This window comes from Globicephala melas, chromosome 14 (genome assembly GCF_963455315.2).
Source record: "Globicephala melas chromosome 14, mGloMel1.2, whole genome shotgun sequence".
In the NCBI taxonomy this organism is placed as follows: Eukaryota; Metazoa; Chordata; class Mammalia; order Artiodactyla; family Delphinidae; genus Globicephala; species Globicephala melas.
This window is the reverse complement of record NC_083327.1, coordinates 32554691-32570617: the sequence shown is the minus strand read 5'-3', so window position 1 is coordinate 32570617 and position 15927 is coordinate 32554691. Positions and strand designations below refer to the sequence as shown.

The 15927-nt window shown below is 43.7% G+C and overlaps 1 protein-coding gene across 4 annotated transcripts in view; it reads right to left on the bottom strand.

Moving 5' to 3' along the window:
* Window positions 1-15182, bottom strand: part of GRIK2 (glutamate ionotropic receptor kainate type subunit 2) — a 641457-nt gene extending 626275 nt beyond the window's left edge. For 3 of the 4 annotated variants that reach the window (XR_009558840.1, XM_060283847.1, XM_060283851.1), the window contains exons 1-2: window positions 15017-15182; window positions 9505-9911 (exon numbers count right to left, since the gene is read on the bottom strand). Coding sequence is in view for 3 of the 4 variants with exons in the window: in XM_060283847.1 (XP_060139830.1) it covers window positions 9505-9619 (115 nt within the window). In the remaining variant the exon portion in view is untranslated. Of the gene's footprint in view, window positions 1-9504; window positions 9912-14315; window positions 14453-15016 lie in introns of those variants that run through there. The other variant, XM_060283848.1, reaches the window with a different exon arrangement.
* Window positions 15183-15927: the final 745 nt, after the last annotated feature.

Below are 15927 nucleotides of genomic sequence, written 5' to 3'. Positions count from 1 at the left end.
ATGCATTCTCCTTTAGATAAACTGAAAACTTTTCCTTGCTTAATCATTTGATCTGGCCGTGTGTTAAAAAGATATTCCTTTATTTCACTTAAGAATTTCACTTAAGAAGTATCGTGATTCCATATTACTTACTGGTAAAAAGAAATGAACCATGAAGTCATGGAGGAACACAGAGAAACCTTAAATACCTATTACTAAGCTAAAGAAGCCGACTTATAAAGTCTATACACTGTATGATTCCACGTATATAACATTCTGGAAAAGGCAAAACTGTGGAGAGAGTGGACGGATCTGTGGTTGTGGGGTGGCGGGGGGTGGGGGTGGGGGGCAGGGAGGTAAGGAGGGGGAGGTAGAGCACACAGGATTTTTAGGACAGTGTAACTCCGTATGATCCTCCATATGGTAGATACATGCCATCATCCACTAGCAAAACCCACAGAATGCACACCCAGAGTGGATCCCAGTGTAAACTATGGACTTTGAGTGATACTGATGTGTCAATGTAGGTTTACCAATTGTAACAAATATACCACTTGATAGTCAGGGAGGCTGCTGTCTGTTTAGGTGAAGGGGTATATGGGAAGTCTCTATACCTTCTGCTCAAATTTTGCTGTGAATCTAAAACTTCTCTAAAAAAAAAGTGTTTTTAAAAATCTGAAAAAAAGAAGTATCCGTGATTCCAGACCAAGAACTTTTTAAAGGTTTCAATGATCAAGGACAAGGGTGGGTCCTTTGCTTCCATTTCAATAACACAGAGAAAAGGCTTGATCCACTTATTCACCATCAAATGTAAGCAGCAGACTGAGAAACCACTTGACTGCTTGCTGCAGCGCAAGTCAAGCCCATCCTTTCACTTTCAGTTGCTTTCTAGGGGGTGACAAACAGGAGAGGAAACCCTATAACCTAAATATTAAAGCTCTGAAAAAGCAAGGCCTTAACTATCCTCTGATAGGGCCGGTCCATTCCCTATCCCAAAGCTCACCTTCTTAACTTCTGCCTAAATTCCTTTTCTTGTTCTGAGTCTTCTGCCAATGATATATTTCCGTCTTCTTCCCTATCACACATTTTTTTTCTTTTTTACAGGTCCTAGCCGGAGTCTAATCTCGCCTATAAAAATGCAAACCCACAATAATCTCCTTTAAACAACATTGTATATATTTTCTGCACTACTCAATTTGTACTTTAATATGTCTTTTCTCTTTAATTGGATTACAAACTCCTTGAGGTCAGAATCTGGGTCTTAGAACTGTATTTGCCTGGCACACAATATGTATTCAATTACTATTTGCTGAATAAATGGATGTGGTCAAAATTCTGGACACAGGGAGAAGAATACTCTGGCAGGCATGGGAGAGGGGGATGGTAGGGGCTACAGACAAAGGCGACAAAGAAAAGGGATAACCTATGGAATAATGTTCTATGAAAGAAAAGGGATAACCTATGGAATAATGTTCTATGAAAGAAAAGGTGGAAGAAACAAAGGAGGCAAATGTCTAGGGGAAGCTACCAGAACCACTGACTCTTCCTAAAATTGATGCAAAGCACAGAGAATCAGAGGCTACCCTGGAAAAATAGCATAATTCACTGAAAAACATCACTCAACCAGCAGTCAGGATATTCATGTTTTGGTCTAAAATCTGACACTAACTAGCTGTGACCAGAAAAAGAGATTTAACTGCTCTTGGCAACTCATATCTAAACCTAGGATACTAGACTTGATCTCTAAAGGTCCCTTTGGCTCACATATTACATGATTCGATAGTTTTCCTTCATCTTGAAAGAGTTTTCATTTCATTTCTTCTGGGCAAGGAGGGGCGTGAATGCACTAAAAGGTATAATAAACAACACAATATGGAGGCTTTCGTTGGTAGAAAGATGAGCAGGATTAAAAAGACAACATAAAATAAACTAAATGCCTATGATGATACTGAAGCAGAACACTTCTTTGATATTTGCGTTGCTTATTTGATCATTTTAGCTGAGCAATATTCCCAATGTGATAGGTCAAGGACTCAGAGTGAGGCAGAGCTGGAGATAAAGTGGGAATTAGAGGCAACACCTTTCAAACACTTGCTTTCCTTCAATGATGGAAAAGTACCTTGTTGATTTAAAAGGGTGTGAAAAGTATTTAAAGATCCTTTTGATTGGGAGGAGATATGTCAATGTAAGAATACCATTGACATCTGATTTCAAATCATCACATATGCTCAAAGACTTGGACTAATACAAGCAAAAAGATCAATTTACAACGCATTGAAATGTCTGGCAGTAAAGCTAGAAAAGACTGTGTATCAAACAGCATCTGGCTTCCCTCTTTTTTCAGCCTCCCCTTCACATCAGTGCTAATCACTCAGCACTCCCTCAGTACCTGGAATTCTCTTTTATATCTGAGCATCTCTATCACAGACAGAATCGACTGATCTAATAAACTTATCCTAACTTTACAGTCTAGGGACTATGTGCTCTCCCTTTCAGAATATACTTGTCTTAAAACAAGGCCCCGGAAGAGGGCAAATGCTAAACCAAAAAGAAAGACTGATAGAATTACATGTATCCGTGGGAAAAACATCTGAAAGCCACAACGTCCCCAGACCCTTTCAGATCTTTACACATAGCTCTGCTGTCCAGTGACTTGTCTCTATTAAAAGAATGCTTAGTTTTTAATTAAGGAAACGAAGGATTCAAGTCAATCGATAGGAAAATGCTATATTTGAATGCTGTGGTAAATGAAGAAGAGCTTCAAAGCCCAAATATAAAAATAAAATGGAAAATAAAAAATTTTGCAGAAAGATCTTAAGGGTCTTCTCTAACCTCCCATTCAGTTTTACCATATTAGTTTTATCTGATAAGCTAATTGTCACTTTGAAAACATAACAGTATAAAACGTTTGGCCCTAATGGTGTGAGGCAAGAGACAAATAAGCCTACTTGTTCAGGGATCAATGAGATGTGGGGACGTGGGGTGAGCAAGAGGGTGAAAACTGGAGACTCTGAGGCTCCCTCCTAACCAGCTGAGTGCTTTCGGTTTGGTCAACTTGGAATTTTTTTAAACAATTTTTTAAATTATGTACAATCAAAATTGGAGAGATTTTTTATATAAAAACTTGGGTTTGGGTGTTTTTTTAGAATAATCAAAGGAACAGACAACTTTGAGAGGACAATTTCACAAGGCAAGAAGCAGTTGGAAGGAACAATCCCATAAGAGACTGAAGCTTGACTTTCACCATGTGAAAATGAGAACATTAACTGTGTTCTCAATGTGAAGCAAAGAATTGCCCTTTTTCCAGGGGCAGAAGGAACCTGAATGCACTGAAGTATGGTAACCTGAATGGATAAGTTTCATTAAGGAAAAACAAGGGCGGGATTAAAAAGACAGCATAGATCCTAAGTCAGATACCTATGACTCTACTGAAACTGTAGAAGAACATTTTTTGAAATTATTTTTGAGGTTTCTCTAGTACAGATAAGCATTGCTTATAAGAAAAAATTGCCAAAAACAAAACTTTTAAAGAAAAGTCAAATTTGTTCTTTTCAGTTACTGAAAAGAAAGGATTTGTCATCAACACTTACCCTCAATACCCTGGATCCTCTCAAAGAATTTTACACGTCTTTTGTTTTTGAAATAAGAAAGGTATATAATTCCATTTATGAAGTGAGCTCTTAAAAATATTTCCTTATTTAAACTTGGTCCTCAACCTAAGTTCACAGTATATGGTGAAGGTCTAAAGAAAACTTATTTAACCTACATTGATAATGCATTAATGAGTCTTTTAAAGTGATAATTTTAATTCCCCAATCTTCAACCATAAAGACTATATAGTGCTAATCTGCCTTGCCCTTTCGATTAAACTTGTTAAGGGCATTCTATTTAGTCAGCACAGGGAATGGGCCATTAAAATTCTTGATCGGTAAGAGTTGTGTTCAGTGCTCTGTTGTTTTAAATTCCATTAAATCCAAATGGTCTTTATCGCCGCATGACCACCGTGACTTCAATCAGGCAATTTAATTATCTTACAAAATTGTCAGCAGAAGCAGCAAAGAAAAACAGGAAGCCCTATGACGTTATCAGATTGAAATCTCCCTCTTCAGTGTTTAATCTAGACCAATCAATAATGATGATGTGCACCTACTTCCTTCTCTTTCAGGGGATTCTGACCTTACCTTTCATGCTAAGATTTAGGGTTTAAGATTCATTTTAAGCACTTCTAGTACCTTGATAACTGGATTACAAATTGAAAGTCCACAGAAGACAAAGCTTCACCACCCAAATGCAAAACAATCAACAATTCCATTTCAATACTTTAGACCATCCTACCGAGGAAAACTTCAGATCTCCTGCAAACCCCAGGTATTATGGATGCAGTAGATTAAAGCCTTAAGGCTATTACAGTTGAAAGACAGAGAACTACTTTCTACTCTGATGTGTAAAAGTGGACATCAACAATTTCCAGGGAATCAATGGAATTGGAGCTACAATAACACAGTAAAATCCTAAGAACAGAAAGAGAAAATAAATCCCTCTCACTTGAATTTCTACCACAAAAGAGCAAGACATTTATCAGAAATTTTGATAATTAAAAGAAAATCAAAGATTATGTCATCATTATCACAGGCAACCCTTTATTTAATGGTCAATAGACTTGAAAAGGCTTTGATAACCAATGATACATCCTGTGTTTGGTTTATGTTATGTTCCTCCTTTGTGTGGGAGCAATTCACATTAACTTTCCTGTGCTGAGTAAATGTTGAAACAGTGTCATTTGAGAATTCAGAACTGAACACACTGCAGTGATCACTTGAATTAAGCTAAAAAGCAAAAGGTGTCTATCTGAAGAAATGTCTACTGACATATAAACCCTTGTTCACTTCTTAAAGACAACCTCACACAGCCAGAAAACATGTTGAGTCCCATGTGTCTTGGTGGAGAAGAGGTGCTATTTCTAGAGGACAAAAAGATCATTTTTAAGTCATTTTCTGAAACGAGTGTGCCTCCGTTGATGGATCACATCAGAGTTATTCTTTGAAGCTTTAAGAATAAGTGAGAACTTACGTGAAAAAAACAGATCAGATTCTTTTTCTTTTTTTCTTTTCTTTTCTTTTTTTTTTTTTTTTTTCAGCGTGGCCGTTGTTTTGGTGATTCTTGGAAAGATTTCCCTCCCCTGCTTTCCAGAGCTCAGCTGAGCAGGTGTTCAGGCTTTATCTGTTTCAGACAGTAGCCTCTATTACTCCCCCATCCCCACCTCCCAAGAGCCACTTTTCCAGCTTCCAGCTGTAAAGCCGCTCCCCCCCTCCCGCCCACCTCACCTAAAGAAGAAAAATCTCTTCCAAAGATCTTGTAGAGAGTGGCAGCTTCTAAGCCCAGCCAATTCATTCACACTCCTCGATATTGTAGCACATCTGCTACTAATGATTCTATCTGGGAGCACATGGGATAGCCAACAAATAGGGGGATTTCCATAGGAACACTTTCCATTCCCTCTCACTCTGTGGGTTTTATAATCTGGGCTGGCCCTGAGCTGGTGGCCTTCACCTTTGGCATGTGCGCAGGGAGGTGGCTAAGCGCTGTGTCATGGAGCCAGCGCACAGTGCCAAGGAGGTCCGAGCGCGTCTGGGGGTAGACCTCGCCTGGGAAGCCTTTTAAAAAAGCCGTCCTACTGTAACGCCGAAGAGAAAAGCTAGGTCGAAACATCTGAAGGGAATGAGTGGCCTACCACAATCTCAGCTCCTCTGAAAGGACTGTCTTGGAGAAGCTGCCCACGAGTTCGGGAGAAAGTTTGGGTTCCTGTCTTCGCTCTTGGCATTCTAACTGCCATTTCAGATAAGGAATTTGGAAAACCCGATCTCGAAGATCGTAAACAAGTGGTGGCTTGGGAAGCGATTCCTTAAAGAAGATGCCAAAGCCGCCCAACCCCCAAACTCCGAGACGGACTGCTAGCCCCGCGTGGAGCCCCGCCCGGAGCTGGCTTCTACCCCTTCCCACGCTTTCCCAGGAGCAGAGGTCGAGCGAGAAGAGAAGGGTGGCTAAAGTAACAAAAGAAACGTTCAAGTACCTCGGAGCCACTGTGGTGCTGGGAGACCTTGGAATTGGGGCTTGCGCCTTCGCCCGTCCAGCAGCTAGCAGGGCCGGGCCGCAGCTGCGGGGAAACAAAGGTGCCTCATTTACATTGCTCGGCGCCGCGGGCTGCCGGGCGGGAGCGCACCCGAGAAGCCCCGCGGGGGGCGTCGCAGGCTCCGTGCCTGAAAACGACGACCCCAGGACTTCTGACCTGACCTGCAGCGGGGAAACTGACCCTCTAAGTGTCCAAGATCCACCGTGTCCCCCGACAACGCGCCCGCTGGGTGGTCGCCCTGGAGAAGCCAATCTGGGCCAAGCCAAGATCAAAGGCGGGGAAACTGACACGACCCACCCACGGCGCGGCGCCGCCCGCCTGCGGGCGAGGAGCTGACCCTTGGCTGACCCTCAGGTCGCTCCCCCATCTCCCCAGGCTGCCTGGAAGCTTCGGGAAAGCTCCCTGGGGTCGGCGCTCGGGGGACTTTCTCTAGAAGGTGTTTACAAAGCGGCTTCGGAGTAGCAGGCCCTAGTGGGCAGCCCCGAGGCCAGGCAGGATGGGAGGGGGCGCCAGGACACAGGCGCTCGCGGAAGCGACTGCAGGAAGTTTTCCTGGGGACCAGAGAGGAGTCATTGTGCCAGAGTGTTAGACTTGCTTCGCTAGAGTGCATTTGTGCGCGCGCGTGTGTGTGTGTGTGAGAGAGAGAGAGAGAGAGAGAGAGACAGAGAGACAGAGAGATTGAGCACTCGGAAGATGGGCGGGGGTGGCGAGGGACTCGGCAAGTGTCAGCACCCTAGGCTGCTCCCCGATCCACACTCGTTGGTAGGAGGACGCAGGCTCAAGCCACAGCACTAGCGGGAGCAGGGGGAAGGCCAGCAGAGAGCCCGTAAAGGTGGTTTGCCACCACCTACGGGAAGAGGGCTCGGGGATGGGGCGGCCGCCGCGCGGGGCCCCGCGGTTGCCATAGCGCCGCCGCAGAGGCGCCCGGCGGCTGGCACAGGCCAGCCACACCGGGGTCGGTGGGGAAGGGGCTGGATGCCACCTCCTCAGTAGAGGCGGCGGGTCTCACCCGCACCCCAGGGGCAGCTGCTTCACCAGCGATTCCAACCCCTTCCCGTCCAAGGCACTGGGCCTGGGATGAGGCTCTGGTTCGCCTTTTCAGCTGAAGTTGAAAATAACCTTTCTCAAGAGTGGCTCATATGGGCGCAACCAATCTCCACCCCACTCAAAACATGTTTTTCCCAGAAGAAAATAAAACTCCTGCCATTGCATCAAAACATCCCCAACAGGTAAATGTTCCAAAGATTATCATGTATACAGTCCTTCACCACAGCTCAGGTCAGAAATCAGAGAAAATGGATCTCCACGTGGAATATGTTCGAAGTTAATGGAGAAAATAACAAGTTATCTAGAAACTGGGCTGTTGGTTTAAGGTAGCAAGGCACAGGTGGGAAGGTGTCTGCCTACTCCCCCATTTCTTACAGACATTCTTAGTAAGCACTGGTCTAGGAAAATTTATTCTTGTGTGTGTGTCAGCTCTTTTGGAAAGCTGCTACACACTGCTACAGTCGCCAAGATTTTTAATATGAAGATATGAAATGATCAGCGAATGTAACAATCTAATGATTCAGCACATATTATGCTGCAAGACCAGAGCAGCAATAATTAAATCTTTAGAGTACTGGTGGCAGTCTTCCGGCTCCCAGACTTCTTTTTTTTCCCCACCCAGTCCTCAAACGCATTAAGACGCACTCATTCACAAACACACTTCAGAAGACACCTCAGTATTCCAAATAAGTAGGTTGTACTACTCAAAATATTGGGCAAAACTACCAAACTGGAGCACTTACCATGCTTGAAGCAGAACAGCTGAACACACACACACATTTCCAGCAATACAGGGACCTGTTTAATCTCATCCAAAGAAACAAGCATTCCTGTGGACGCTTGTTGCTAAGAGCAACGTGCTTAAGTACCATCTAAAGGCATGAAGAAAGCAGGAAAACTACTACAGCAGGAATCCAGTTATAACTCATTGTCTTTTCTTGTCATTACCAGTCTTCTGGACTCCAGGTGTGTCTATGTGTTGGTGGGGGAGGGAAGGTAGGGTTCCCTTTTTCAGTATGTGAAAGAATTCCTACCCTGGTTCCACAAAGCCTGAGATAGATGATGAATTTTATCATTATAGAAAAAGCATATTGGAAAAAGGCAAGAGAGAAGATGTTGCTGACATAATAGGAAGTACAGGCAATCACTCTTCGATTTAAATTTGACTGAGTGACTTAATGTATCTGCTTTTATCTCAAAGACATATACTCAGGATTATACGGTTTCCTGCACTCTTTGGTCTAAATCCACTCGAACTGTCAAAGGAGGCACCCACAGTGGGAGCGTTTACCCTGCTGGCTTTCTCCTCTCTGGCTCTTATCTACTTAAGGGAACTTTCCCTGACTAGTTCTACTGAAACTCCATTGGCCATCGAAAGCGGCTGAGCGTTGCCCACGCTTCATTTCCTCCAAGCAAATCTTCTGACCAGCGTTTCCACCTGAGTCTCATGTTTAGATTCCTTCGAGCCCCAAGGAAACCTGATTCCTTAGGAAAGCAATGGGTTCCCCTCATATAGAACGGCCACCTCGGCTTTTTTTAATCATGCTACAAGTGAAATAAAGATGCAGACTTAGACTCCCATACACAGACTCCCTCCGCCCCAGTCACCACTGGTCATCATGTATTATTAGTCCAGGACGCTCAGTGAGAAACCTGTGAGAGGAGGACTCACAAGTTTAAAACAAACAAAAACTCTCCCTCACGATGCTATTTCTCTCAAACAGCAGCCTCCCCTTGTTAAGTAGAGCCTTCAGCCTTACAACAATATCTTTAAAAGCTCCGCGTACCCATAAAGGCACCAGGGATGGAAAAACCGGTAGAATGAACCGAAAAGGCTCTCTGATGACAAATCAAAACGGTTAGCGCCTTTCACTTGCGGACCTGCCCAGGTCCCAGGCGGAAGCGGACAGACGCCAACTTGCCAAAGAGTTACCAGATATTAACTCATTGGCCGGGCCATCTGAGAGGCGTGTAGCCCCAGCGCGCACGTTCTTGGGGAAGGAGCAGCGGGCCAAGCCGGGAGGCTCCCGGGGAGACAGGAGGGAGCAGAGGCGGTGGCCGTACCCCCAGCGTCATTACCGTCTCTGAGACTGGCTACCATGGGGACGCAACGCAGCCACCACTACCACACACTGACACTCACTTCATCCTCCCGCGGCTAATTTTTTTTTTTTTTTTCAGTAAAGGGGTGGGGTGGGGAGAAAAGAAATGAAAAGCACAGTGGGTCCTTTCAAACCCTGGGGTCGAAATGCACGGAACCCACCCGCCTAGAGGAGCGAACACGCCTGTTTACATCCGGCTGCCTCTGAGCCAGATACCAGGCGGTGGAGAGGGATGGGGAATCTTACCAAATCTTAATACATGCGTGGTTCCTTGAGAATATCCAATCCACAGTAAGCACAGCAGGAGTTTAATGGTGCGCCTGAAGACTGGATTACTTAGAATCGGGGAAATAATCTTCATGGTGTTTCTGTGTCCACACGCGCGGCACCCACTTCCCCGATCTAGCGTTAGGCTCCCGGTTCGGGTAGGAATGAGGATGCGTCGAGTGGTGGCCGCAGACACGATCACGGCATGGTCACAGACAGAGAAAGGAGTCTCCGCTTCCCAAACCCATTAGCAATCACTGCATGTTCTTCACTCACTGCGCCAAGGAGCAACCTTCCACTGCAAGGGATGGTGGGACATCCATGTTAGTCGGGAAGCATCCGGGAGAAATCCAGCACGCACACCCACAATGTCCGGCCGCGCGAGCCTGGGAAAGCAAAGGAGGAGGAAAATCAATAGGAAGCCCAGCCTTGGAAACCGCCGAGGCGTCGGTAGCGAGCCACAGTCCCAGCACAAAAGGCGCTTTGCTCGCAAAGGTTTTGCCAGGCCCTATTCTACTGCACTGCTGCACAGCTTCTGACGTGAAGCCAAGATTAAGTGAGAAAAATTGAGATAGCTGCTTGCCTCTTAAGGCTTCCTGCCAGCGAGCTTCCCAACATCTATTATGCAACCGATCTGGTCGCCCACCTTGAGCTGCAAGGAAGAAGTCGGATTTATCTGCGTGGAAAAAAAGTGCATTTATTTCCAGTAAGAGTCTTTACTAAGGTAGTGACGGATGTATGCAAGCGGACTTCCTACATCAACTGATGAATTTTAATAAATGACAAGCTAAGACAAAGTCACTTTGCCTAGGAGTTGTAAAAAAAGGAAGTGGTCTAACACGGAGGAATTTACTGCAAATGTAAACTGTTTTCAGGCTGAAAGAGGGTCTTTTTATACTTTTAAAATTCTGTCCAGGAATTAATATAGATTAAAGTACAATTGGAGAGGTGAAGATAGTCTCTAAAAACTTAAGTGGGACATTCCTTGATTACTACCCAGCAATAAAAACAGATTTCTGCAAGTGGCCTTTTAGGGGGGAAAATGTTGAATTAAAAGGAGGGAATCATATTTCCCACCCATTTTTACCTTATCTAAAGTAATTGTGCATATATTAAAAGACAATGATATTTGAATGGGTGCAGCAAAGGCTTCAATAATTTATGTCCAAATTTCTTCTCACTTGGTTTTCTGAATATCTGTTTCTTGAAGAGCTAAAATATGGAATCATAGCTTGAGCAACACTGAGTGGCACAGTTTTGTCTAAAAATACCTTATTATTTTCTAGTGTTCTGATCAGAATATTCAGAGTCCCCAGACAGTGACTGTCTTGGCTTTCACAAGTAGCAATTTATTCAAGAAAAAAAGTACAGAAATATATTTTCTTTTAACATAAAAATATATTTTATTATTGAAACAGGTAATATGCTGTCCTCCATGCATATAGATTAAAATATCCAATCCTAATATTTTACATTAGTAAGTGAAACAAAGATGGATAGTGATAAATATATTACTATATATTAATATTTTTAAGTGATCAGGAAGCACAAAACGCAAATTGCTGGACCTGTATCTTAAAATTAATCTTTTTCATAACCAACTAACAGAGCATAGGTTAACCCTTATGAAAAAATTATAAGATCATATCATATTTAAAGAATATCTAAATTTTAAGTAAGGAGCGATATGAGTACTATTTCTTCCAGATAGCAAAATTTTTTAAATCTATTTTTTCTTAAGCTATTGTAAAATGCTGATTTGAAAATAAACCTACATTTTGCAAAGGCATTAAGTGGGCATTGATTTTTTTTTTTAAGATGGAGGCATAACTGCAGTGTCAAAAATAAGTATCGTGAATGACTAGTTCTGCAATGTAGCAGGCAATTCAATCAAATAATTTGACTATTTGAGCACTTTAAAAGGAACACCTTGTGCTAAAACCAAGGGTATCTAGCGACTCCTTCAGTCCATGTTTAAAATACCTCTTGTAAAACATGTACAGCCCAACATGTCCTGTCTTGTATTTGCTGTCTCATTTATTCCATTCTATTTGTTCCTTTTCTTTTTGATCATTGCAGAGATAATAATGACTGCCAGGGCAACAATAAATATTCTTATGTTTTCATCCGTCAATATAATTGATATCTACTACCTGAAAATAGCATGCTCTGTTGTGACTAATCAAAATACTGCAGTTTTGAAGTCTGGTTGTCATTTAATTGAACTTCAGGAAACAAGATGTACCATACATAACTCCTTGTTCATGTATTCTGTTAACATAATGGCATCTGACGTTACAGTTGTAGCTTTTCTACTTAAAACTAGCATTCTAAATTATTTAGTTTTTGTGGGATTATTTATTGGGTGTCTAGTTGAAAAGTGAAAGATCAAGCTTCTAATTTCATGAAGTTCTTACACAGTAAATTAAGCAGTAAAAAGTCTATCACAAATTTTTCTTACTATTAATTGGTCCCCAAAGAACCAATTTTGCACATATGCTAAATTAGGCTCATTTACATCCATCAGCTAATCCGAAAGGCTTCAACACCACAGACAGCAACTCCACCTGTCCAATTGAACTTCTGCAAGACAGGAGACGACCTTTCTTCAGTACCGCGGACAGCGCTCCAGACGTCAATTTATTCTGGAGCAGTACCTTGAAAGTAGTACATTGAATGGGTAATGTGCCATTTGAAGTGACAGTGTGCATATTTCTGCTGTACAGACTCTGGGAGTTTGAATTATTGCATTGTTCACATTGTCAGAAGGACTATTTTGTCAGCTGTGTTGTGTATATATTTCAGTGTGACTTAACTGGGATTGCTTAGCATACCCAGGATGTGCTAATAGCCATCCCTTTCCAGGGCATACTACTACAAAAGCCATTTACATTAACTGTGAGTTCCCTTATGAGCACTAAACTTCTTGTTTCTCAGTACAGAAAATTGCCTGAAAGACCACCAAAATTCAGAATACTGAATAATGTTGTCAATGTTCAGTGGCTAAAGACATTTCTAAAATGTACAATTAGTTATTGCTTTAGAATTCTCCACCTCCAGATTTCCATCTGTTACAAGGGTTATCAGATTAATTTTCATTCTTTCTCATTAAACTTCACTCACTCCCAGGGCAAAAACAACAACAAAACCCCTAAAATTACCTCCCCAATACTACAACAAAATGATTTGGTGGTATAGAAGATGCCTTATAGTAAGGCAATTGTGAAGTTATTACAAGTTTCTCCACAATACTGATACCATACATCATCGTTCTGGGGCAATATGAAGGATCGATAGAGTCATTATATAGTATTCACTGACCAGATATAACTCATTTTTAAATTTGTCATTTGCTCCTTTCTCAAAGGAAAAAACAAACAAACCAACCCACTGTTTGATGTCAGACAATCGTATATATTTAGCAATAATGAGATTTACACACCTTATTCCCTGGTTTCATTTGCTTTTTTTCTCATTTTAACCATATGGCAACCTTTATTTCTAGAAGCCAAAGCTCTGTAGGTTCCAAGGTCAAAGCAGAGATGACAAACTGCAAATGCACACACATGCATGCACACACAGGAGCTGTGTCTATAAGTAAGCCTCAGAAAAAAAAACACATAGAAAGCTGACATGAAGAGATATCAAGCCTATGATAAATTAGCAAAGAACAAAATGCATTTCACGTTCATGCAGAGCGTGTTCCAACAACAACAACAAAAAGCCATTAGCTTCATCTTGCACTCTATTTTTATATTTACTGACACTAATGACCTCTTATTCTTGGGCACCATTACTTGAGAAGCAATTTTAGTTTTCTATCCTCCCAGTGAAAATGAATCTTATTCTAGTTAGCTGCCACCTGCTGGGGCATATACAAATGTGTAATAATCCTTACAGCACAATGTTTCAATAGACAATGCCTAAACCTTTTGCAAGAAACAGCAAATACATATCCCAGGACAACTTGAATTTCAAAGGTTCTTCCATGTTATATCTATATTTAAGTTTTTCACATGGAATTCTTTTTAAGAATTCCACTTGACGTGTCACTGAAGTCCTGCTGTTGTGTGACATTTGAGAAACCTCATCTTATAGTTAACACCTGACCTATTCTTCCACACATGTGGCCTGTTGTATTGCAGCTAAGCTAAAATAAACAGCCTGTTCATCCATGGCATTAGAGGTGCCAGAGAATAATGTCAGAGCTCATATCAGTTAAAACCACACTGTTGCATGTTTGCACTTCACCCTTCCTAACTATGAATGCTATGCTATGCAATCCCTTGTGATTCTGAACACATTTCAGCTGTTCCACCAACATTCTGCTGCATTGATGATTAATGACATTTACAGTTTTAATTTTTAGATGCGAAAAGAAGTGTATCTTAATTAAGAAACTGAATTAGCATAGATTACATGACCTGGAATCTTTTTTTATTTTTATTTTTTTAATTTCAGAGCTGTGCAGTCTTAAACGGGTTTGAATAGAAGAAAACAAGCAGGTAAGACTTCTAGCATCACTTATTTCTCTAACACTTTATTCAGTGTGTTTCGTTTTGTTTGTTTAATTAGTAAGTTCCTAGGGCCATTGGAAGCTGCCTTGGTGAGTACAGGAATGGTTTCTATAAAAAGTTACAAGGTAATGAACTTAGACAAATCAAGATTGAAATATCAGTGCCTATCTTCCAGTAACTAAACTACAAACTAAGATCCAAATGAATCAATCATCTCGTGAAATTAAAATAATCATTAATCCATAAGGTAACTTCTGATGACATAATACTTACAGCATGAAGATGAAGAAATGATAGAAGGTAATCTGTGCGTTACCAAAAGGATAGCAGTAGTAGTAAGTTGTCTAACATCCCTTAGTCCCTAAATTGGAAAGGCTCAGCTAAGTCCCCTTGTTTAGTAAAGAACTCCTTGAAGGTAAAAATATCGGAGGGTGAGAGTCATTAAAAGTTCTTGACGTTTGTGATCCACCCTGCTGATACTTTTCTCCTCGCCCTAATGGGACGCCCTCCGAGTTTTTTCAGACGCTCTCAACACTGGCACCGGACAAAATGAATGTCTGTACTTCCTCAGCACGGAACTAGGGAGCATGGTTAATGGAAGAATGGGAAGATGGAAGGAAGGCTGGAGAGTTTGTCAGACCCGCAGGCAGACACACAGCTTCTTGCCATCTGTCTCTCTTAGCCTCGCGTGAGTCCCAGTAGCTGAGGCCACTTCCTGACCCGTCCACTTATTATTTTATAGGGAGAACGCGAGCGCCTGCAGGTGAATTGGCTTAAGCGAGCGGGACAAAGCCGCTCGCAGTGACTCGGTCCAGCGGGTGCCCCGAGCGCACCGGCTCCGCCGCGCCGCTGCTCGCCTTCTTCCTCTCCAGGCGGAAAATGCCCCTCGCCCACGCCGGGTCCCTCCTGTCCTCGTGGGAACAGACACCTCAGGAGGCAGCCCGGAGCGGAGCCCACCCGAGGGAAGCCCTTACCTTTCGCAGGGGGTGAGGTGGACGGAGAGGGGGAGGGGTGATCCTCGGGGAGGAGCAGCCGGAGGAGGTCGAGCTGGAAGTCTCCGGCTCCCGGACGGAGCAGCGCAGCCGCGGGCGCCGAGCGCAAGTGACGGCGGCAGCTGAGACGGAGACCGTGGAGCGGCGGCGGCGGCGGCTGCGGCGGCGGCGGCGGCTGCGGCGGCGGCGGAGACAGACACGCCTCCTGGCGGGGGTTCCTCGCCTCTTGCTTTAAAGGCGCCGCGCTCTTTTCCCCGCGGCCCCGGCGTGCTCTGGGCCGCCGCGGCCACCAGGGCGCAGCGCTCGCCCCTGGACCGCAGGAGCGAAAGTGCGAAAATTCTGGGCGCCCACACAGACGTGCACGTTATGAACTCCCCGGCATGGACTTCGTCCCCAGCGTACAGCCCTGCTAACTCTGAGATGGGGCGACTGGGAATGTGATGCTTGGTTAGGGAGTGATGCAAATCGCCAAGGAATTTGCCTGGCTCTGGGTGGTTGGCAACACGTATAAGTAGCCCGAGCGCGTTTGGTTCTGGGTGGTGGTTTTCATGCCTCTCCGAAACCATGGCAACGAAACTTCTCAGCTGCCAGGATTTGAGGAGCAGCTGGTAGTCTTCAAAGTGGCCCTCTTAGTCCAACTACTGCCATTTCCCTTTGAAGTCCACGGGAAAGAACTTGACCTGCGCCTCACCCCCACCTCTACCTCAAGTGCACCCTACCAATGCGCTTCCCACTTGCTGCCTGTACCCCCTGAGACGTCTGGAGTCACGGCGCCCCTCTCTCCCTGCCTTCGTTTCTAAAAACAGAAAGGGACACTCCCGAGTGTAGGGAGCTGGGGGCGGGAGGGTCGGCGGACAGTCTCTGTGCCGGTCTGGCGCCTTAATGGCCGACGC